Raw genomic sequence first — 24,161 nt, forward strand, 5'->3', positions numbered from 1 at the left:
CTTCACACGATCTTACGAAAACAAGACAGTTTCAGTTGAGCACTATTTCAAATACATCTTATATGTTTAAAAACATTTAAAGCTATGAAGAACACAGCACATGAATATTAAAATTCCCAGAAGCAGTCAAATTACATAACAATAGTCGTATTACAAATGGTAAGCATAGCCTTTCAGTGATTTTTGAAGAGTTTAAAAAGCGTTGATACTTTGTCCTTTTGTTTTAATATGAGTGAAAAGGCTTCAGGAAGTTCAATAGCCATCTGTCATAATTGGCGGTCGCGTAACTCAAGGATCAAGACAATGTCGTCGACCTAGAAATTTGGCAAAATAAATGCCAGTTCTATAGTACACAGGTGATAATACCGTGGCTTGTTATTATTTTGCGTTATTTTATTTAGATAGAATATAAATATGTATAGTAGCCCAATTTCATTCAGTTGGTAACTATAAACAAGTGCCGGGACTCTGACATTTAAATTGTAGTTAAAAATTTGTCCAGGCGGCTTCCGCTACCATAACGAGTATATTTAATCTTCCTATATTATATTATTATCACCTATTCACATTTATAATAACGTATTGTTTCATTATTGAGTACCTGTAGGTCTGATATGTTTATTTTATCCAGATTTTCTTTACAATTTCGATGCTCGATAACTACCGTTAAGTTCCTAAATAAAGAAGATTTAAATGTCAAACAAATTTCGTTCAAACAAAGTTTGGAAGTGTATGAAATCATGGTAAATTTCGTTTTCGTTGAGTTTTAGTAGGCCTCCAGCATCAATTTATCAAGCCTCCCACATTGCACCAACGCCATCTAGTGACGTGAATCGAGATTGATCGCTGAAGTGAATAAACGTCGCCTCGTTATAATTCAACCACGCGGTGAATACTGACCATCCATTAGTTCGCCGTTCTCTCTACAGGGGGCTCTCAGCTAGACGTATCAAGTTCTGCAACAAATCGATACTTAACTACTGTTAGTTATTATGCGTTATATTGTAACAGTTAAATAATTGAGCTTATCTCTTGAATCAATCTGCGATAGAAGACTGTAGTCTAATTGGAATGCAAAAGCTACTTGAATGATTGTTCAACTTTGTTGTTGCGTTGTAGAATGAAAACTTAAAATAAACCTTAGGTGTATGGACAAACTATGCATAAGATTTTTTTTTAATCACAATTGTCAAATGCTTGTTTGAGTACAAAGAGTTTTCTGTTTGAAGAGATTCTTTTTACGGCCTGTAGTAATGTAGGTGACCCAATAATGTCTTAAAACCGAAGCAAAATGAAGAAAGATTTACTTCAATATTTTTTCTCCTCTTTTTTAAAACAAATTACTTGAACGTTATAAAAATATTTACATTAATTCAGTTTGCGTTTATTAAATCTTCGTGTCGATGACCCAAATTAGGATCGCGTTGGGGAACATTTGGGTTGTACACGAAACAAAATTGTAACGCGATTGTTTTTTTACACCGTTCTCAAATTACATATACAAGTTCGGCAAAAAATCTTAAACTTCATATGAACGTACTCATTATTATTCTCAGTTAAAATGGCTGGCGTCATGTCGTTTAAATACATTGATATGTACCTATGTAGGTGGCGAACGAACTTTTTTTGGCGCCAGAAAAAAAGTGTTGTTATTTTGCGAAGTAACGGTTGTTGAGACTAGAAATTGTATCCTGTTTGTTGCTGTATGCGGAAGTAATTATTTAGCTACAATTTCATTAGTGTCTCAATCATCTCGATGCTTAGCAAAGACCTTTCTTTACCTTCCTGTCATGTATATTTCCTGCAATGATGGACCCACAGGAACCACCAGACCATCGCACCACATGCGCCGATCGACCACGCCGTTCGTGTAGGTGGGCACCGTGAACATGAAACGGCTATCAAATGTAAGTATTCGAAAGAAACGTCCTAGAAAGGCAAAAAAGCAAAACAGTACCTATCCTTAATTACTTGTTACATACAGGTATCGTAGCAAATACCGTTTTTTGGTTAAACCTGCAGCCAATATAATGGGATAGAAAACATAATGTGTAAATGAAAATAGTCCAACTCTCGTAGGCAACGAGTTGTCAACTATACTGTCCGTCACTTTTCCTTCCCAAAATCTTTGTTTGTTCATTAATACTACACTTTTAATAACATTTGTGTCGACGATGATGTACTAAAGAGATGTTCGCTTCTCAATGAGTTAGTAAGTGTTCATTTCTATAAACTTTATGTAATTGAACTCGTACTTATGTATATGTAAGTCTTCAACAATTTACTATAGCCATAAAGAGTAGTTTTTTGGCAAAAGATTTGTCATGGAAACTTTTTTGATAACAAATATTGATTTAGGAATATTCTGATAAACAGCAATATTTTAATTAAATATTATTCAAAGAATTTGTTATTAGTATAATAAAGTCTAACATAGCTACTATTCACAACCTTTACCTCTTTGCACAACATAGTTGGAGACTGCAAAGACAATAATCTACAAAAAAATAATAATGTATTGTCAATATCAAAGACAATTCATCCTCACGTGTGTTATTTTATTTGCAGGTCAAAAACAAACTACACCAAATTATTCAGTAAATAGAAGTGTTGTGTTGAAATAATCTATTCAGACTAGACCTAATATGGCTAGGACTGTAAGATTAGCACTAGATTTGGCATTAGGTATGTATCTATTTGAAACCCTATTTACTTTTAGAAACTGTTGCAAAACAAAAGTGGGTATATGCCACATAGTACTATATATTTGTTGTTATAAACTAAGCGATTTATAATTAAACTTGTTACATTTATAAAGTAAAACCGCATTTGTTTTGTTAGCAGGTTCTCTGACTAAGATTCGCCCTCTTCTCTCTAACGCATGGGATAGTGTCAAATGGTCTATAGCAAAATCACCAGCAAAACCGCTAGTGTGTAATCCAATAGTAAATAAGTTAGAAGGAGCAACGAATAAAATACTGAACATTGTAGAAGACAAATTAACCGAGCTTCGCAATCAGCAATTACCGAAAGAAGTGAAATATCTGGAGAAACAAATAGAAGAACTCAAACAAAAGATGCGTAGCACAGGGTCAGGTTCCTCTAAAGGAGGCCCTTGTTGTTAACGATAACATATAACGCGATGGCAAATAGGCCTTAAGTTATCAGTAAGAATGAACATCCTCGAGTACGTATCCCATTAAAATAAACATTTTCCTTTCAGGTGATAATATCTCAGAATTATTAAATCCATAATTTAATCTGTTATTGCAAGCCTTTCACTTTGTTTTCAGAGGCGTCGAAAACAATTAAGAAACTTGGCTCAAGTTCATGGAAATATTTAAAAGTGGAAGCTGCACCCCCAATGACAGTTAGTGCTTTAAAAGGACCTCTTGGAAAACAAATAGAAGATGGCGCTGGAAAAATTGTAGATACTATTATAAACATACTAGCAGGTCAAATAAGATCTATAGATCAAGCGGCAGAACAGAAAAAGAGAGATAAAGAGGCTGCGCTGAAAGCTCTAGAAGAAAAGCAGAAGGCTGAGGCAAAGAAACAGGAAGAGGAACGTAAGGCCGCCGCAGCCGTTAAAGCTAAGGCGGCTGCTGAGGAAGCTAAAAAATCAGCTGAAGCTCAAAAGGAAAAAGAAAAGAAAGAAGCAGCAGCGAAGAAACCTGAGGCTAAGAAAGAAGAGAAAAAACCTGAACCCAAGAAAGAAGTAAAAAAGCCTGAAGCCAAAAAAGATCCTCCTAAAAAATGATGACAAAAATAAATGAATTACCCAAAAATATGTAAACAGTCTCGTTCGAAACTTCATAGTACCTACATTTTATTCAGGAGATTAGTTTTATATTTCCTTTGAAACTAGACATTGCTGGAACAAGTCGGATTTAAATAACAAAAAATCGGAACTAAAACAACTAAACAAATACAGTTCTTGAGATTTTTAAGTAAACCATCTTGACGTCTTGAGACATTATTATACATTGTACTTGTAATTATTTAATTGATTTTTATGTTAATGTTATATCGTTGAAGTGTATGTTGCGTTATTTTATGAAATAAATAAGTATTTAAAAATATTTTTGTCACATTTCTTATTTTAGGAGCGTGTCTAGTAATAATCATGTAAACGACCTGAGTAATGGTTAATTTACTAAACTATTCAATCGCAGGCGACATTGTTAATTTTTATGAGAATATTTACACCCATAATGAGAGCCTCCAACCAGATAACTGGGATGTAATATGGATAATGTACGTCCATTTAAATATCAATTTTACGTTATAGATGTTTGACGAGTGTATTGTTGTAGCTTGGCTAGTAATGGCCTTGGCTATGCCATAGACATAGAGAGTGTATATAATATACTATAGCATTACATAGAAGCTAATAGCAGCACTCATTTATTGTAATTTATAGTCTATGAGCAGGACCAAAGAGCTGGGATAACTATGGTAGAAGCATGAAGCGCAGCTCAGCCTTGACAGCCAGCGAAACAGCAAAGTAGACATCAATACAATTTGTCACAAACGAAATTATGTAAAACATTTTATAAATCCATTGTCCGTGTAATAATTATCTAATATTATAAAAGAATTAACGCATCAATAATATTAGATAATCATGCAAGGCGAAAGTTTTAAGGTTCCACTAAATGTGCTATTAAGACAAATATTATAAACAGAAATGGCGACCGGCATGGGTTTTTCAAAATTAACCAATACTGTTCTCCGTAAGTTATAATTATATTAAATTAATGAAGCCATTGGCAAAATTTTGATTTTACTCCTTGTTATTTTTTTTTAATTTATGCCGCTGATAATAAAACTAAACGTATTCGTTATAAATATTTACTATTTCAGGGGGCAGTTTTGCTTTAAAACATGAACTGCCTGAAATAAATATGTGTAACCTGGTCAGAAACAAGAATAAATCAGAAGGTACAGAATCAGGCTGGCAAAACAATGTATTTCAACACTTGCATAGGAACCCACATCTCTGACAATTATATCAGTTATTTTCGATAGTTAAATACAAAAAAGAAAATCCTTTTTACAAAATTTCGACAGCCTTTTTTGTTGGTAATATAATTTCATTTTATTTTTAGGAATTTCAACACTTACGTCGGCGCCATGTTCACCGGGACAGTTAGCCCAAATAAACGCAACATTTCCAATGTCCATAAATCAATTGAATAGAAGAATGGAATACAACTATCATAACACAGTCAATAGAAGGTTTTCGTCACGCAATACAGATAAACCCAAGATTACGAAATTTGTTTCAGGTAAAATTAGAGATAGGGTGGTCAAACTTATGACTGGAAGTATTGGTACTGGAGCGGAAAAGAAGGAGTGTAGTAAAATAGAACCTGTATGTGATAAAGCAGAGACAAAATGCGCAAAAGGCAAGGACAAAGCTCCAGAATGTCCCCCCGGCTGGCCACCAATTCCACCATGTCCACCTTTTCCACTATGTCCAAAGAGTCCACCTTGCCCACCTTGTCCAGAACCGTGTCCACCGAGCCCATGTCCACCATGCCCATGTTCACCGTGCCCACCGTGCCCATGTACACCTTGTCCGCCGTGTCCATGTGCGCCGTGCCCATGCTCGCCGTGCCCATGCTCACCGTGCCCAGAATGTCCCCCGTGCCCACCATGTCCTGAATATCCACCGTGTCCACCAATGTACCCCATATATCCTCCATGTCCGCCCTGCCCTCCCTATCCACCCACCTATCATCCCGTTCCACCGCCAATGGAACCACCAAGGCCGCCTCCACCGTGCCCTTGTCCTTGCCCTTGCCCGTGCCCATGCCCTTGCCCAACATATCCCCCATGCCCAGCTCCCGGATGTCCAGAAGGTCCGCTATACCCATGTCCTAGATGCGCGTTATGCCTATGTCCTAATTGCTTAAAGTGCCCGAAATGCTCCAAAGACTCGAAAGACTCGAAAAGCTCGAAAGACACGAAATGCTCGCCAAGTAAAAATCCTTCTAAACCGCCAGCTCCATGTCCTGGATGCCCAAAATGCTGTCAATGCCCATGTCCTGGGTGTACAGTATACCCGCAGTGCACCGAGTGGTGTCCCGGACCTTTCCCCCGGAGCCCACCATGCACCGCAACGTGTCCACCATGCTCCCCAGAATGTCCGCCTGCATCCAAATGTCCACCCGAGCCTAAATGTCCACTTGAGCCTAAATGTCCACCTCAAGCAAAACGTCCACCCGACCCCAAATGTCCACCTAAAAAATAAAATGTTTAATTGAAACAAAAAGGGGTACCTAGGTTTATTTGTCCGTGAGATATATTAAATTAATAAAAATTGTGGTGACTCATGTAACATTTTGTAATTTAAAACATGCGTTTCTAGTTACGTATGTGCACATATTTATATAATTTATTATATGAGTACTTTTCCACCTAGGTATACCCCAAAAGAAAATAATTACAACATTCGATTATTGCGTAATCCTTTAAAATCCAAGACATAAAATCAATATGATTAAACACTGGCATTGTAATACAATGAAATGTTGCGAAATATTGTAAATTAAATAAACGTCTAAATCGCAAAACTTGCTGTTTTATTTCAATTAACCGAAATTAATATAATATAATAATATTATGTATGTAACATCGTAGGTAATACTATTTGTAGCGCACTAAGCGAAAACGTAGTAAAGTAAAGTCTTTGAGTAAAAGTAGCCGCCCGAATCCTAGATATTTCAACAATGTATCCATGCTTTCAGTTTCCAGACATACAAGCACTAAACAAGGAACAAAACTTATGAGGCTAACCTACTACCTACCGAATTCATATATTTTTTTAACTATTGATGATTCCTTCCACATGAACATAGAGCTATAAAATAACTTTTTCTATTCTATCATATCCATAGATTAACTTTTCGGGCTGATCTGTCGAGCTGTCTGAAGATTTGTAGAAATCAAAGATTTTCTTGCGAAGACTATGGTCAGTGTCGATGTTTAGGTGATGTATCATGATGTTGACATTATTGTCAAGCAGAATTAAGTCAATGTATTCATCAAAATTTTCCGTTAGCAACATGTTTTAAAATAAAATTCACCATGGCTTACATATCACAGATAGACAGTGCTGCATGTTAGCCTCAAGTTCAATAATATTAAATTTTATCGGACGTTTTATACAGGAACAAGAAAACTATGAATAACCTAATATATAACATAACATGTCCTCTACGTAAGTCTAATTCAATTATGCAATAGCGAGAGGTTTTTTCAACATAAACATATTTATATGGGCAATTTTTTACACTTTTTTGGATGGCTATCACCGTTTCATTCATGTTTTATTTTGTTTTCTGGCTTTGTTGACAAATAACAAGCTATCGTCAAAACGTATCATTGTTGAAGAAACAGAAAGACATAAATATTGTACTTAGTGTTTATTTTATGTTATATATCTATTGTTTAAGATGCTTCAAAGATATTAAGGATATTAAGGTATACCTCCATGCAGTTTCTGAAAGTTAACACGTTTATACCGCTGCCTCAACCTTTTTGCAAAAAGTTTGACTACTTTACATTTAAAAAAGGCGGTTTTAAAGAGAGCTTAATAAAATTATGCAAAAGAGAGTCGAGAGTTATATTATACACGCTGCCAAAGAAACCGCCAGAAAGAAGAATACCTAGACCTAAAGCGAAAAGAAAGAAGAAGGAGACTTTTAATGATGCAAAGGACATAACGGAGCCTGCGCCCGAACCATATGTGTATTCTCCTATAAGGCAAAAAGTTAAGGCTGTAAAGCAAAGTCAAGTCTTTAGTTCTACACCAACTTCTGCACCAACGTCACCGTCACCTTCTCCTTTAGCCTCTCCATCAGGTCCCGATGGAGAGGATATGCGTATGCTATACTACCGGTATATATGTGGACAATCTGGCGGAGCAGATGATGAGGAAGACAGCACTGACAAACCACCAACTAAACCACAAATACCGAAACAACATTAACTACTCAACATGTAAAAAGTGCATTTCTTCTATATTAAGTCGGTAAGCCCGTATTTTGTCAACCTAGGTACTTTGCCTATCCGCCTACTACTGTATGTAAAATAACTACTTATTATGTAAAAAGAGGTCTTACACTTATTTGACATAAAAGTAATTTAGCACAATTTAGATTTTCACTATTTTGACATAGCATTTTTAAAAACATCAGTCCCAATGTGACATGTCATTATAGTCTTTGATCCTAATTTTAGAGTTTCCAGTAGAATTTGATAAAAATACAATAATGACATCGGCTATAAGCATCACGAAATTTGCTAATAACATTCTACGTAAGTTTGCTTTTAATTATCATTATTATAGATCAGCGGTCGCTATGTATGTAATTCCATGTTGATACCCACTTACTCCTTTTAAACTCTCTTTTAAACATTCAATCTTTCGAATATTAGTGGTAAGGCTACATAGCCGATAGTTAATTTGGTCTGATTTGCGCAAGACGCGGCATAAGATTTGAATATGAATCTTACTAGAGCATAATTCGTTTTCAAATCAGTGGCTAATATTAGAAAATTGTAAACCTCCTGGTAGATACATTACCGTAGCAGCAACAAATAGAATTGCAGTAATAACTAGATCCATTATGGTAGTCTTTTAGACACAAATAACGCCTCCATAACCTGTTTCCAGGTGGCAGACTGGCATTGATGCATGAACTATCTGAAGTATACAAACCCACCATAACCAGAAACAAGGAGAAATTGATAGAATTGATTAAAGGTATGGAATATTATTTAGCCTAGTGCCTTTGTCACTGAATCAATTAAGTATTAAAGAACGTTGATAATTTTTAGAAAAAGCTGAGCATGCATCAAAATCTGAGCTTGCGCGAAAAATGAAGGTTCTAAAGGGATTTTACACTTTGGAAATGGCGCCGCCGATGGAAATGCAGGTAAAGTATTTATTTTATGTATGAATTAGGTACCTTCTTGTAAAAACCAAAGTGTTTCTCTGATGATGTCTTGACTCTACGATTTACAACATTGAGTTTTCGTATGAATTATGAAAAACATCTAAAAATTACTTACTCGCGATGTTTTCCATATTTTCATATAAGTAGTTCCATATCATAACAAATCAAAATTTAATAACGACACAATTATTGTTTTTTACCCCGTGAAAACAAAGATTCTTGCGAAAAAATAAAACAATAAAAAGGTAGGAAAAAGGTGCTTTGTGTGCTTTATGCGCTGAATGCTTGGGTATTTAGGTTACCATAGCTGGCGCGCAGCCAACTAGGTAATTCAGTTTGATATTTACTTGCATGGGCATCTGTATAACACGGCAGCAATATTTTACACACCAGACTGCACATTGATGTATGTTTTTATCACTATTCTGTGAACTCTGTTTTATAACATGTTGCTATTTAAAATGAAAAATACGATTCCTCCAAATTTTACGCGATATCTTTATCTAAATGACATCTAATCCAATATATTCAAGCACTCAACTTTAAGTATGTGTGTTAGGATGTTACATTGCGAATTGTGTCGTTGTGATAAGCAAATATCGAATATTCCTGTGCTAGCAATTGAGGAAGGCACGGTGCCAAACCTACGCAATGTGCGCCAGTGCAGCATACTCAGTTATTATCCTACTTACTGGAGTTATACTGCCTTATAGAATTTAAAGATTTAAGCATCGTTCTTCGTATTGAACGTAAATAAATGTCGCTTTTGCAGAAACTTACTCAAGATTTGAAGCTAGCCCAAGAGTTTTTCAAGACGGGAGCTGTCATGCACTTGACTGTGAAACAAGCCTGGCTACTTTTTCTTGTTGGTCTGGAAGTTTCTCTGTGGTTCTACATCGGTGAAACCATCGGCAAGGGCCGTATTGTAGGCTATGTTGTCTAAATATATATTTCTAACTCTTTTCTACAGCCTAAATTTAATTTGTCACCTAAAGATATGCTAAACATATTTCGCCATGGTAGTTCTATGATATTTGAAGATGTCTATAGTTAGTCATGTATGAGACAACAGTTTCACTTACGAATAATCCCATAGCAACCGACTGACGTACTACTGCTTTCCATAATTGATTCATTTCGTACGTAAGCGGTACATAATATCTAGTTACTACATAATTTTGTGGCTCTTCTGTTAAAAACTACTATTGTACGACATTGACATACAACCTTGACAAGTCTTGTTCTTTTTAATAAATAAAATGTTTACGCTGAACGTCGGTATTTTTTAATTATTGTGCTATCATGCTTTGCTAAACATTGACATTGAAATGTACACAATTTACTTATTAAAAATACACTAACAAAAGATCACGAATAAGCGCGCTTAAGTGTTGCAAATCAATGATTGATTGGCTGCATGAATTGCCAAATAAGCATATTTAAAGACATTGTGTAATGTGGATAGTCCGATCGATCCTATTTTACAAGAGATCTCTCATACGAATTAATATTGCATCAGGCTGCACTTAACCAGCCTTTAGTTTCGTAATCAAATGTTGGTACCTCCCAGTAAAAAGAAATATAGCCCTGAGTAAATCCGCAGAAATAATAGGTTTACTACATGTTCGTGACGACGACAGAAATTATAGTCGTGCAGAATACATCTAAAGGAAGGAACAAGGTCTTTTATAGATATTAACTCGCTAGATAACAGTGTACAGGTGCCTAACTGCCTATAATCAAAATAAAATAGCTGAAAGGAAATTGCAATATGGCTTCATGAGTATTTCATTCTTTGAAATTTTGTTTTAACATTTTTATGTAAGTAGTTATTGTTTTTATATGAGCATGATAAGTTATATTATGATTAGTGACAGAGGCTGTGTGACTAGAAAATGAGTGAGCCTATTGTATTTTTTTTAAGTAGCTAGTCATTTAAAAAAAAATGTTTTAACTCAGTAGAACTAGCGTGGACAGTCATCAATCAATTTATTGTACAGAGGCCAGTAATAGCCAAGACGACTGGCAAACCAATATGCGGATGTTTTGTGAGTCTGCAAAAAACGTGTTAATTACATCTCCTATTCATTTCATTCTAGGAAAAGGTATTATTCAGTGAAATATCAAGACCAGGGAACAGACTACAAAAAAAACCGACGAAGAATTCCGTTAGAAAAAACATATTCTCATTATGTACAGAAAAAACTTGGAAAATAAGTATTAAACAGGTCATACGTATCTACCTACAGTAGTTAGGTTTATACCTACTACCTAAGACCAGATCTCATTTCATAACTTACCAGGTAGGTGTCCAAACTTTGTTTCGTTGCGAAAACGCATTTATTTTCTAATCGTTGATCTGAGTTTGAATTCTGCACAAAATAGTAAATAGCATAGCGATCGCTAATATCGCGCATACGAGTAATGACCGTAACTGTGTTACATTAATTAAATTTCAATCACCTGTGCTATAATCGTAAGTTTACGTTATAACAACTGTGAATTACACAATCACTATAATTTAACAAATATTTTATAGTGCACTACACATAATGGCGTAAATAATGTAATACTTGCTGTTACTGTTACGCTGATGAACATCACGATGGAAAGTTTCGCATGTTTGAGCAGATACAGCAAAGATGCCAAACCTGCTAGCTATTTGCAATATGGCTATTATTTTCTTATTATTTATGCACATAGGTACATTTTTTAGTATCTTTTTATCCCCCTAACCCATGAGAATCTACCTTTGATGTTGAAAAATCGCTTATTTTTACATACATTATTATTCCTAAAATGTTTAATTTGGTTTTATACCTAGGTACCTACCTACCTACCTATAATAATTAGATTACTGTGGGCTCAATACGCGCTAATTCAATAGACATGGCTTATAATAAATTCTATGATCTTGAATAAATCTTGATTCGCCTCGGTAATGCGTAAGTACGTATAGGTACCTACTCGTTAACTCGTATGAGTTGCTTGCTGCGCTCACAGCTTACTACTAGCTAACCAACGACGACACTAGCTAGTCTTGTATAGACTGTGCAGTAGTATAAAATATTTATTTTTAATTTTCACTGTTTTGTTATAACCATTAAATTATTTTAAACATTAGTGAACAATTCGTTATTTTATGAACTTATAAGCTTAGTTGCGTGACGTAACATCAAAGTCCCTTGACATTGTGAAAATTAAAAAGTTTTTTGACAATTTATACGTCATTCCTTCAAAATGGCGGTGAAGGTGCAATGCGGTGTTTCCGCGGAAACGAGAAATATGGAATTATGATTTAAAAGCAATCAAAAACTATATAAAAAAATGATAGTGAGTGCGTCTTGGTAGTGCTCGTGTTGTATAAATTATCTCCATCCTTACAGTTTTCCAAAAATTGTTTTGTTCGAGTTCTTAACGTGATGTTGCGGCGAGTTAACTTTTACTCAATATGTTTCGCATTTGGTCTCAGTGTTCTTTTGATCCTTGCTGGGAGTCGATATGCAGATAACACATATTATCGTCCGTCCATCGAAAGCCGGAGGAACGTCAGGACTTTTTTAAAAGTTGAGGATGGTGAGGAAAGCTTGATGCAACCAATGCCGTCAATTTCCTATGACGGTGTCCCTAATATTGAGAGGATAATAGAAAAAACTCGATCAAAAATTAAACTTGAGTTATTAAAGTACAACTTCTCATATTCGGGTGTTCATGATTTGGAAGACTTGCTTATGGAATCGGGGGGGCAGCCCCTGCAGAGTGTCATAATATCTACTTGGAGATCAGGAACAACATTTCTTGGAGAGGTGCTAAATGCGATTCCAGGTACCTTCTACCACTATGAGCCTCTACTTAAACATGGTATTGTACAGATAAGGGGCCCACCTGATTCTAATCAAGCCTTGAGCACTATCACAAACATGCTAAAATGTAACTTCGAAGGAATGGAAGATTACTTTGAGTATGGAAAGACCCACTTGCACCAGTTTAGCCATAACACAAGACTATGGGACCATTGTAAATATAAGAAAGACCTGTGTTATGATGCAGACTTTACTTCACGATTTTGTAAGCTGTTTCCTTTTCAAAGCATGAAGGTTGTGCGTTTAAGATTACGCCTCATTCAAGAATTACTGGATAATAATGAGTAAGTATCTCATTTTTGTATCTCTTATATTATTGCAGCATCTTGTTGTTGTTATAGCACCCTACATTAGTTCTTACTCCAATTTATGAAATATTGTGACTTTTTTTTTATATGTAGCGACTCATGATTGTTCAACTAATATTTGATACCCAGTCAATTACTATTTACAGTCAATATTGTGTTGAAGTATTTATTTTATTATTGTTATACTTACACACAAGTATCATATCAAGTATAAAGAAACATTAAAGTTAGCTCAGCTTGTTTCATAAAATGGCTAGTTTACATTCAAACTCTTGTAACAAAATACTTGAGGTCAAATATCATGTGATCAATTTGTTGACAGTCATACTAAACAGACCAATTTTATGCAACTAATCTGTCTACTGTAACATACATTGACCTATTTGCAATTTAAACTATTCAATTAAGGTTGAAATTCACATTTAAATGATATTAATAACTTATAGGCTTAATGTGAAGGTGGTTCTGTTGATCCGAGACCCTCGCGGAGTGATGCAGTCCAGACAACACCGTAGCTTCTGCCAGCCTGCCCCAGACTGCTGGCAACCAGACTTACTTTGTGCTGATATGATCAGCGATTATGTGGCTGCAGGCAGGCTACTGCCAAAATATCCAGATAGACTTATGTAAGTTCAAAGTTCAATATTTTTTGTAATTTTAATACTGGTTGGATTGAAATCTGCAGTGCAGTTGTCTTTTTCTTTTTGTTTCTTATCTTCTATCAGTGTCAAACTACTGTTGAACTTTGCTCTTTTGATCTTTTGTATTAAACTGCTTGCTTATGCAATATACAAGTTGTCAATATATTCAAGATTCTCTGCACAAAAGGTTGACATTCAATAACAATGTGCATTCAAATGTTTTATCTATTTCTTAGACAATAGCTAACAAACTACAAATGTTAATGTACCTAATTGATATACAAGATTTATCTTCTGAAGATAAAATACATATTTTATTAATATTTAAATGGTATCATAAATTGAAAAGGTTACATTAAAAACTAGTTTTAAAACTCCACAGACAAAGTCGAATATTTCATTTATTTTAGTTTGTAACATTATTATTTCAAACTAAAACCATTAAAAGCATTTGGTAGCATGTGATATTGATCATTGTCAATTAACCCAGTTGGTTAGAGCTTCAATATGTTGCTTCTAATATAAAATACACACACCAATAAAAGAACCATGAACTATGAGGAAGTTATTATTAACACTATTGTGAAGGACAGATGGATGAAAGATGTTTTCTTAAGACCTAGTATAAACGTTTTTATACAATTACCTAATATTAACATTATATCCTATTTTACTTATGCCCGGTTTCTGAGTACATTTAGCAGTAGTTTATCTATTCTATAGCATTTTTTTAATATGAATTTAACACTATTGAATAGATTTAGTACCGCTAAATGTATCTTAGAAACTGGGGGTTAGTAATTGAAGCTTTATTATGGTTTAACAAATTAGTAGAGAGCCATGGTATACATGATTTATCTAGATTGTAGTTAATTATAACATGTGTTTTCAAAATAAAGTAGCTGTAACAAACAGGCCACCATCAGCTGCATATCCTCGTGGATCTCTGATGTCGTAAATTCAGATCTTTGTATTTTCGCTCTGTACTATGTTGTAGGACTATATAACAAGATGTTTTATTATATCTATTTCAAGATTTTACATGGGAGATACACACTGTAATTAGGACTTACCTATTATTAGTATAATGATGAGATTTAATGACTCCCGATAACATCTACTGACCTATTTGATAAAAGTATATAAATAAATATATTTCCTATTATCTTAAAATTAAATAAAAAATAACAGAAGGAAACATAACAAAATAATGTTACAAGCATTTACTGAGTGAACACAAGGTTGTAACAGTGTGGCCTTCACCATACAAATTAGTTGTCTGCTTATTAATCAAAGTAGTTTTCATTCTAATGTACAGTGCAATGTTACGCATTTGGCATATTAATAAACTACAGCACATTTTCCTATGTAAACAAGTTCCTTGTTACTTGATCCTACAAATGTTAGACCACAAAGTCACGATTAAAATTTTCTTGGAAGTTTTTTTCCCTTAGTTTGTTTGAGTGTCCCACTGCTGGGCAAAGATCTCCTCCCCGTTTATTTCCAAATTACCCTATCAGCGGCAAGCTCCGACCAGTTCGTCTCAAGTGCGTCCAGGTCGTACTTTTATTTTTACACAAAACGTTTTTGCCGCATAAATTTTCCGTCCGCGTTTTTTTTTTTAGCAGTTGCATGTTTGAATAAGAAGTTATTGTGTAAGTTGCTCTTGACCAGCTTATTTTGTATACTAGATTTTTTTATACTTGTAAGATTTTCATTGCACATCTTTAATTAAACAACAATAGCTCTTTATAAAATTATGTGATGACCGTTACTTGAAAGGCATTGTCTTCACATTGTATTCAACATTAGCCATGGATTTTTTTACTTAAATCAGTGTAAGCTGTTGAGTAATATAAGATTTCACATAGGCAGTAATCGAAAGGAAGAATACGGAAAACCACGAAGCATACGAAATTGAAAGTCTTTTATTTAGTTAATTAAACTTATTATACAAAGTTTTATAAAGGCGGACTTTATGCTAGGGGCATTTTCTGTTCGTCTACCTTAATGCGAAGCAGAGAAATAGAAAAGAGAATGAACTGAAAAATTTGAATAATGTATTGTGTTAACATTGCAGGGTGCTACGTTACGAAGAATTGGCACTGAACCCTAATGTAACAACACATCGAATTTTAAAGTTCCTAAGGCTGAGTGGCACGCAATCCCTAGATGAGTTCCTGCAGTCACACACCAATGTAGAGGTGGCTGGTGTCAGCTCCACCTTCCGAGTCTCCCGCGACGTGCCTTTCAGATGGAAATACGCACTTGACTTTAACTACGTTGATGAAATACAGGTACACTTTATAAACTGTATATTTTTATTTGAACATAGGTATAATCTATTTTTAACAGATTGTTAGTTTAATCGAGCATCGGACGCCGGAGATTTTTCAGTTATACATCTAATTATTTATACTAAAATGTAGGCGAAAGTATGAGATGTGAGATAACAACATTCCTCACGCGGTGAGCTAATTTTCTGTACTGTGAACAAGAGCTATGCTATACAGTGGGATTTTTTTTAAATTGGGTAACTCATATAGTATCAGTTTGACCACGTATAAGTAAGTTCCAGATAACCTTTCTGCTAAATAAATTTGTCTGTTGACAAAATTCCATCAGATAAAGCTGTCTGATACTAAAAGTGTTGAAACTTTAGTGATTTAAATTGTCTCTAAATATATAGTTATTTCGTAATATTGTTTTAACAAGATGCAGTGTGTTTCAAGTCTTGGAACTACTTTCTATTACCTTGAGATCTGATTAACTGTTATAGTCTGAAAACTTATTAGAGAGCCTTGCAATGCATTGCTATGCAAGATTTATCTTAAGTATAATGATTGATTTTGAGTATTTCCAAAAAAAAGTTCCTGTATCAAATAGTACACCATCAGCTGCATGATCCTACGGGTCATTGGTGTTCTAAATTCTGAATGTTATATACCTACTTTCGTTGCGAGCCTTGTATACAAGGCTTTCTATTAAGATGTTGGACTATAGCAATGGTTTCAGTCGAATTTAAATATTTGTCGCAATCAAATGCAACTATTAACCAGTTTGATTTAGTTGCATATCCGTTCTAACTTGCTTTTCGGAAACAAGTATTCAATCGTTGCCTAAAATAGTTATCTACATAAATTTGTACAGCCCATGGCCTTGAACGCGTTGCTAACAGAGTTAGGTATACGCACTGATAACAATATAGGAAGGATTTGTTATTGCCGGGCGTCTAATTTAGGATCATGTATTTTTCTAATCAAAGTAGTTACTATTTAGGGGAGTGGTTTGACGGTTCGAACCCAAGACAACACACCGAAGAAATTTTGAAGTTGTGTGTGATGTGTGCATTAGAAATTATTATCACTCGCTAACTTTGCAAGCGTGGTGGATTCAAAAGCTAACCCCTCCCTTCTACCGGGAAGGGACCCTTGCCCAGCATTGAGACTGTAACGGGCTTACAAAAAATCTTTCGTCTTATTCGAAACTATTAGTTCCTATTTCGCGAGCAGTTATAATTTTTATGGATTTTATCGCGATTTTTGTTCATTAGCACATGGTTTATTGATTTTTTATGGTTTTCACTTGTTATACGGTTTTATACGTTATTACGTTTAACTGATTATTTATATATGAAAAACGTGTAGATTAATCCAATCAAATCTAAAAAGAAATTGTTAACCGAAGCGAAAGCGAATAAAAAAATCGATTCGAATTTAATGGGTGCGAACACGCACGAGCAGTACCTACTACTCTTTCATTCGGGTATTATAAGAGAAGGTACGTACCTCGATAATACAAAATTTTAAGAAATACCTAAACAAAATCCGTTTGAATTAGTCAGCATTAAACATTTCAATCAATGACTATTGTTTCATCAATGAAACAACATGCAGCTTCAGAATATAGGCTCATGAAAGATTGAATATTTTTAGTGACTTTTGGAGCTAACTGCGTATACGTGCGTGGAGTTGCGATACAAACATGATGATACTATTTTTTCATTTAATACAGTCCAAAATATTTTATTAAGTGAACGGGCACATTCGCCTTTACCCATATGAATACAGGTTCGATTTTAACCTACTGGGATTTGAGCTAAGGATTGTTAAATCTTATTTCTGTTGTTCAATAGAGTATCACGAATGTTTCAGATGGTGTGTAAAGAAGCAATGAACCTGTGGGGCTATCGGATGGCTCAGAACGCGACGCACATGGCCAGCAAGGAGTTCAACCCCATAGAGGACTACACGATCACACAGTGAACTATCCAATACTCTCACTATGGAACATTGACTCACACTCCGTGGACGAGGAGATATATTCATACATTCAACTTTTGTAAGTTTGCCTTGCCTTCTACTTCTTTTACTACAGTTTTCGTTGTTAGCCAATATTAACGAGTTGAAACTCTTGCGCCTCGTACGCATAATATTATAATGCAACGGGTCTCAAATGCGATTGAAAATTAAAGGTTAGAAAACCTCATCTACTCGACGTTTCGATCGAATTGTATCTAATCTGCTGACTAATGTAAGTCGATATTGTATATGTATGCTAAAAGCCCTCTTTTACATCGGGCGGTATTAATTATTTTGAATCTTGCCGCTTATATATTTCAAAAGTAACTTTAAACCAGATTTTGAGGATTGTTATTAAAAATCAATCATATTTTTTTTAGCAGGAATTTGACTAGAGACCGCATCGTAGGCGCCATCCTCTGCGGTAATAAGCAGTTGTCTTTTTTATAATAAAACTAATGTATATTTTTGTTATTTTCAGACGATGTTCCATAACTTTTGCTCCAGAAAAAAAATTGGCTGTTTTCTAATACTTAGAGAGGCATTGCTATTGCAAGACTTAAGGTATGCTCTAGAATAATTTGTTTGAAGCCAACATTTTGGATTTTAGTCACTAATGAGCAAGCTCCGAAACTAAAATTATATTTAGATTATTGCGTGATTAATATTTACTTATATCTGAATTCAGTCACAATATTACATTATATCAAATATTTAATTTACCCCTTTATAATAAACTCTGAATAATAGTGTTGATGTCACAATCTTTCTCTATACCAAAACATTCGAATCTCAGCAAAGAAATAAAATATTTGTATAAATACATTAAACACTGTTATTCAGCCAACACGGGGGATTTAATAACAATTTTACATTATTTACATCGAATCGTTTACTCTTCTCGAATAACGTGTTATTATAATAGTTAATTTATTTAGTAACGATTATGTTAGTTGCTTGACTTAAATATTTATTTCTCTTTAAGACTGATCACGTTTCCATCGATCCAATTCTTCCATACATTTACGAGAAACGTTCGCGCTTTTACATATATTATTCCGATGGGAAAAAAGTACTTCGTAGTTGTAATTAGTGAACTCAGGTTGTGTATTTAGCACTGCGGGTGTGTCATTATATCAAAATGTAAAAGATGGACCATTAATGATGTAGGGCCGTTTGCTTGAGAGCAACTCCCCTCACCATTCATTTAAATGCATTTAATTATTAAGCTTAGGCAACTCGCACTCATGGAATTGACCGATTGTTAATGCTTCCATTATAGACACGTATAGTTTAGAGATGCATTATTTTTTATTAAGTATTAAAGTGTAAGGGTATCGACAGTGCTCCTCTATTTAGCCATAGTCATTATCTCTTTGGGGTTGCTACCAACAATAATGGATCTGTAAATATTGCCAGTGAAAAATATTTATGTACTCAGTGGCAAGGAGGTTCGTTTGTTTTTGCATAATGGCGCTACGTGGCTTGGAAATAATAATAAACGAAGAAGTACATTAAATAGAGTCGTTTTTCAGAACTTAAATATTTAAACCTCCAATATGACTAGCGCCATTTGTCTTGAACTTACGCAATTTTTTATTACTTAAGGCAACTATATCCAGTGTACCTGTTGTACTAAATAATACTCAGTTTGATATTATTTTTATCCTTACGAATCTCTTTTATTAATTAGTAAGTAGCAACCCTACGTTTTACAAATCCATTTCACGCTGTTAATTTAAGTAAGTTGGCTATTGGCTACATAGACACTGTAAATAAAGCATTATGCGAATAATATGAATGAAATAAGGTAACATTAAATCAGAGGCTTCGAGGCGGCAAGCCTACTGTGATACAAGTTGTTAAAATATGCCACTGAGCTAGTGGCGCTACTCAGTACACCATTTCAAACACCAATGTATAAAGTGCATGATAATATTAAGCATATCGCGTGTATTAACGTTCCGTACCCGTTCTGTTGATTACATGTTGTAGTGTAAACAATATGGAAAAGTGAACGTAATCTCCGTCCATGAGATAAAATACGATCCACGATATAAAACAACCCCAAGCGCATCAGAAAGCCGTCGAGTTCCTCGCGTTAAATAATACGTAACAATTTTCAGACGTACATCAACAGTACATATTATTTCAATAAACTAAAAGGAATTAATAACTCTAGTCATTTGCTTTTAGACAATATATTGGGTGTATGAGTCCCGAGATTTTTATGCTTTGCATAAATTAATAATTAAATTCTAATGTCAAATGATCGTGCTCAGTTGTTGTAATGACAGAAACTATTGAATGCCTACATGCGTATACGTCATTTGCGATGTACTTAGTGCCCCATGTAGAGTCGGCTCCTAGGAACATAGAATGATTTAACGGTACAATCCTAGCATGCTGTAGTGGATGAATTATTTTTAAGGGCGCTTCTCGCTTAGTGCAATCCGTGAGTAAGTACGCACACTCGTAACCGTACCGAACTGCTAGTGTCCGTGGACCATTTTACATGGGACACTCGGTATTCCTGTAGGTATAAGTACGCTAATAATAATTCAAACCAATGGAACTAACTAACGTAGTGAGAATTCATTAAGTGCACTTGATTATAAGGTAGTAAACTTAGGATTAAAGGATTTGATTAAATCAATAATGTTAAAATCTACGTTCCGTTTGATGAAACTTCCTGTGACATTTAGTTCCCGTTTTACCTCGATAACATCGAACAATAGTTTCAGACCGTTTGACTTTAAACTTCAGTATAGATTATTTGAGAATCTCTCGAGATGTTACTTTGAAACTAGAAAGTAGGCTATGGCTTTTAAAACATACTGAAAATGCCTACTTTAATCTTCGTAGGTATTTATTTTGATCGATTACTTATGAATTTTTCTTACGTATAATTTTGAATTTCGTCTCTCTAAACTAGTTAGATATTATACAATTGCTGCAGACCTGACACAGGCGAGCGTGTCAATTATTACTTGTAGACTTGTGTCGCTGGTCGCCGTCCACCGGACGGACGTCTGTTGCGTGTTCGGTGGGCGGCGCGTGGCGCGGGCGTGTCCTTGTGACGTCATGACGTTGTAACGTCGTGACGTTGTGACGTTGTGACGTCGTGACGTTGTGACGCCGTGACGTGGTGACGTCATGACGTTGTGGCGTTATGAGGTTATGACGTAGTGACGTTATGACGTCGTGACGTTGGTCGGTGTGAGGTGTGCGGGTGCGCGCGGTCGCCACGCAGTAACTGAGGGCGTGGCGCTCGCGCACACCACACCTAACAAACGAAGCTTACAAACACCTAATGTCAATAAAATGCCATCAATTACTAATTAAGATAACATGCTTCCTGATAGATCTGACAATATAATATATTCAGTTATGCCTTAACGAAATACTGGTAGTGATATAGATAAGATTTATTATTGAATTGCATGTTAGTAATATTATACATACATAACGATGATTTATAATGAACGTTCTGGTGGCTGGCTGGATCCAGTGTAGATTTTTTATCATATCATTAGCATATCATAAGGTATATACACTTATTATAAAATGTTTATTCACGACGAGTTTGCTTGTATCTAAATATTATTGTGAAAATATAATAAAACAATACATATATTTTTATTGTGCTTCTGTTCATAGACTGTAATCGTGTGATACTTGGGTTGTACTTTTAGTTGTTTGGATGTTTCAAATCAATTATTTTTTTATTGAATTTTGTTGGTTGTATACTATTATTTGATAGTAATTGCATAGTTTAGGTGCGTCAATAGTTGTAATGTGTGAGGACGTATAAACAAATAGTTGATTTTATAAGATGCTGGCGAATTTATATCAACGCATAATATTAGGTATATCCACTAGATTCAGATTAATAATTATATCGATTTTAATTTATATCGTGCGTTAAGATATTATGCAAGCAATAATATAAAAGTGCATAAATTGGCCCATACTTACGAGTGGAAGCGGTAGAATTTAAGGGTAGCCTTACTAGAATAAGAGTTACGATTGAATGAATAAGAATGTTGAAGTTTTAATCTGTAGATTGTAATAGCACGGCCGGCGTTATTATTGCAAACATTGTATTATCTTTTTTATTTGAGGTTAATAAAGTTACAATAAAGAATATTTCGTTTTATTTCTTACGTATCCCAGGTACCCAATTTCCCTCTAGTTAACCTATAATTATAATTTCAACCACAATATTAAGCCCTTAATTATCTATAAGTAAAATAAAAAGAAAGTAGCTTAGTCCGGAGTCTGGTAATATAGCCGGTAGATATGATGGAAAAAGACTGGCACTTGCGTTGACTAACATTGTTCCTGATGCTGCACGGATGTATTTCGTATACCTACGCATTGGGGATAAACAGGCGTACAAAGAAATAAAAAACATCCTGTATATCACTACATATATTATTTCTGTAGTTCTATTTAAGACGTATTTATAAATAATTAAATATTACTGCATCTCTAGAATTTCCTCTAAATATTGAACAAGTGAAATGCCAGAAGACGTCTGGTCGTCGGCTCTGAATGTGTAGAAATCTTCAACCGCTATAATATGAGATGTGTTGTGACATAGCTTGATATATTTCACCACCACTTCGGGAATGTGCGGCTCAGGGAATATCACACCTGAGAATAAATTATTACTGCGTTAATATTAGAACTAACTGTATGTTTGACATGACTGTAGGTTAACGTGGTCACCTTGCCTCAATAGCCGTAGCCGTAGCGCCGCATGAGGTGGGCTCAAATCCGACACTGGACAAATACTTATGCCCGGTTTCTGAGGCACATTTAGCGCAAGTTCACTTAAATTTATCTATATTCATAGCCAATATACTCATAGTACAAGCTCTGTTTGGTTTGGAATCAGTTGACCTTACTATGTGCGTAGTCCGAAGCCGTCGTAGCCGCGAGCTTCTCCCTAGCTCTAAGGGCGCTACCCCCTTTCCTAGTGGTAGATCCAGCAATTGTACTTAACGACAATCAATTCATAAGTGTCAACATTTGACCTAAATAAATGATCCGATTTTGAGAAATTTGACTGAAACCCTCAATCAGGCAGAGATGTACTTACCCGATGCGGTGAGCGTTAGTAGTACATAGATGCAAACACAAATAATCACGCCGATGATGTTTATTATAAGTATTATTAAAAAGCGGATGGAAAAGCTCGTCTCACTGCTGAAAAAGATAATAGTTTAAATAAAACATCTTTAACATTTGAATGCCTCTGGCGCAGTCGGTAGTGTATCCGACTGCTGACTACCTACGATGTTTCGATGTCGATATGTTCCCCGGTTCGATTCCTAGATCGGATAAAGTGCTATTGGTCTTTTTTCTTTGTTTCTTTTATCACTACATTTATAGCATTCCAAATATAACAAGAAGTGAACAATCCAAATATACCTTTCAAGACTAAATAAATAAATAAGTAGTTCAATATTCTTACCTTGTGACTATAGCTTGCAACATTTTATCTTTTTCTTACAGGGTAGGATTTCTTATATATTAGATAAATAATATTTAGTAGGACTATACTTATTATTATGAGAACCTCTCCTAGATCAGTACCTACATTTTGTTGAAGAAAATATTACAAGGGCGCGATTTTCTATTGAGTCCCGTAGACAATTAGAAAATTCATCCTGTCACCAGCTGTCACGTCAAAGACTCATCAACATTATTTTTTGCGAAGCTAAGCTAAGCTAGCGATAAGGAGTTAGTTTATAAGTAAGTACTTATGCATAGACATACCAACGAACGTACCTGATTTATAAATTGGGAAACTTAATTAGGTACCTTCTTAAGTAGGTACCTACTTATTTTAAGGAACGGTAATCTACTGCAAAACAAGGCTTTACTTACATTAGAAAATCTACATCATTAGAATAGAAGATAAGTACAAATATGCTCATTAATGGCAAACAGATAAAATATATGTTTTAGTTGCCCTGGATACATTGACAATGAAATAACAATAAATGCTTTCATTAATGTATTTTAACAAGAACAGTAAATATAATAAATATAAGTGCGCACACAACTA

At 34.8% G+C, this 24,161-nt stretch overlaps 3 protein-coding genes and 1 long non-coding RNA gene across 6 annotated transcripts; 3 read left to right on the top strand and 1 right to left on the bottom strand.

The window, feature by feature from the left end:
* Positions 1-2,070: 2,070 nt before the first annotated feature.
* On the top strand, positions 2,071-4,076 carry LOC142978489 (uncharacterized). 2 transcript variants are annotated; one of them, XM_076122972.1, is made up of 3 exons: positions 2,071-2,208; positions 2,569-2,685; positions 3,294-4,076. In XM_076122972.1, exons 2-3 carry the CDS (start codon positions 2,646-2,648, stop codon positions 3,758-3,760), a joined length of 507 nt encoding a protein of 168 aa, XP_075979087.1. In that variant the 5' UTR covers positions 2,071-2,208; positions 2,569-2,645; the 3' UTR covers positions 3,761-4,076. The 2 variants fall into 2 exon arrangements, with proteins under 2 accessions (XP_075979087.1, XP_075979080.1); XM_076122965.1 differs by having other exon boundaries at positions 2,079-2,212.
* Positions 4,077-6,997: 2,921 nt separating this feature from the next.
* LOC142978506 (ATP synthase F(0) complex subunit g, mitochondrial-like) lies at positions 6,998-10,242 on the top strand. Of its 2 annotated transcripts, XM_076122992.1 has the most exons (5): positions 6,998-7,228; positions 7,464-8,041; positions 8,687-8,776; positions 8,851-8,948; positions 9,742-10,242. In XM_076122992.1, exons 3-5 carry the CDS (start codon positions 8,704-8,706, stop codon positions 9,910-9,912), a joined length of 342 nt encoding a protein of 113 aa, XP_075979107.1. In that variant the 5' UTR covers positions 6,998-7,228; positions 7,464-8,041; positions 8,687-8,703; the 3' UTR covers positions 9,913-10,242. The 2 variants fall into 2 exon arrangements, with proteins under 2 accessions (XP_075979107.1, XP_075979098.1); XM_076122983.1 differs by lacking the exons at positions 6,998-7,228; positions 7,464-8,041 and adding an exon at positions 8,191-8,328.
* A 1,752-nt stretch (positions 10,243-11,994) lies between these two features.
* LOC142983785 (carbohydrate sulfotransferase 4-like) lies at positions 11,995-22,229 on the top strand. The gene is made up of 5 exons (XM_076130836.1): positions 11,995-13,116; positions 13,587-13,766; positions 15,862-16,078; positions 17,936-18,122; positions 18,564-22,229. Exons 1-4 carry the CDS (start codon positions 12,392-12,394, stop codon positions 18,044-18,046), a joined length of 1,233 nt encoding a protein of 410 aa, XP_075986951.1. The 5' UTR covers positions 11,995-12,391; the 3' UTR covers positions 18,047-18,122; positions 18,564-22,229.
* Positions 22,230-22,457: 228 nt separating this feature from the next.
* LOC142978519 (uncharacterized) lies at positions 22,458-24,025 on the bottom strand. The gene is made up of 3 exons (XR_012959764.1): positions 23,981-24,025; positions 23,190-23,296; positions 22,458-22,741 (listed from the first exon to the last, which is right to left on the bottom strand). It is a non-coding gene; the product is annotated as an uncharacterized LOC142978519 (long non-coding RNA).
* Positions 24,026-24,161: the final 136 nt, after the last annotated feature.

The sequence above is a fragment of the Anticarsia gemmatalis genome, chromosome 2, assembly GCF_050436995.1.
Source record: "Anticarsia gemmatalis isolate Benzon Research Colony breed Stoneville strain chromosome 2, ilAntGemm2 primary, whole genome shotgun sequence".
Classification (NCBI taxonomy): domain Eukaryota; kingdom Metazoa; phylum Arthropoda; class Insecta; order Lepidoptera; family Erebidae; genus Anticarsia; species Anticarsia gemmatalis.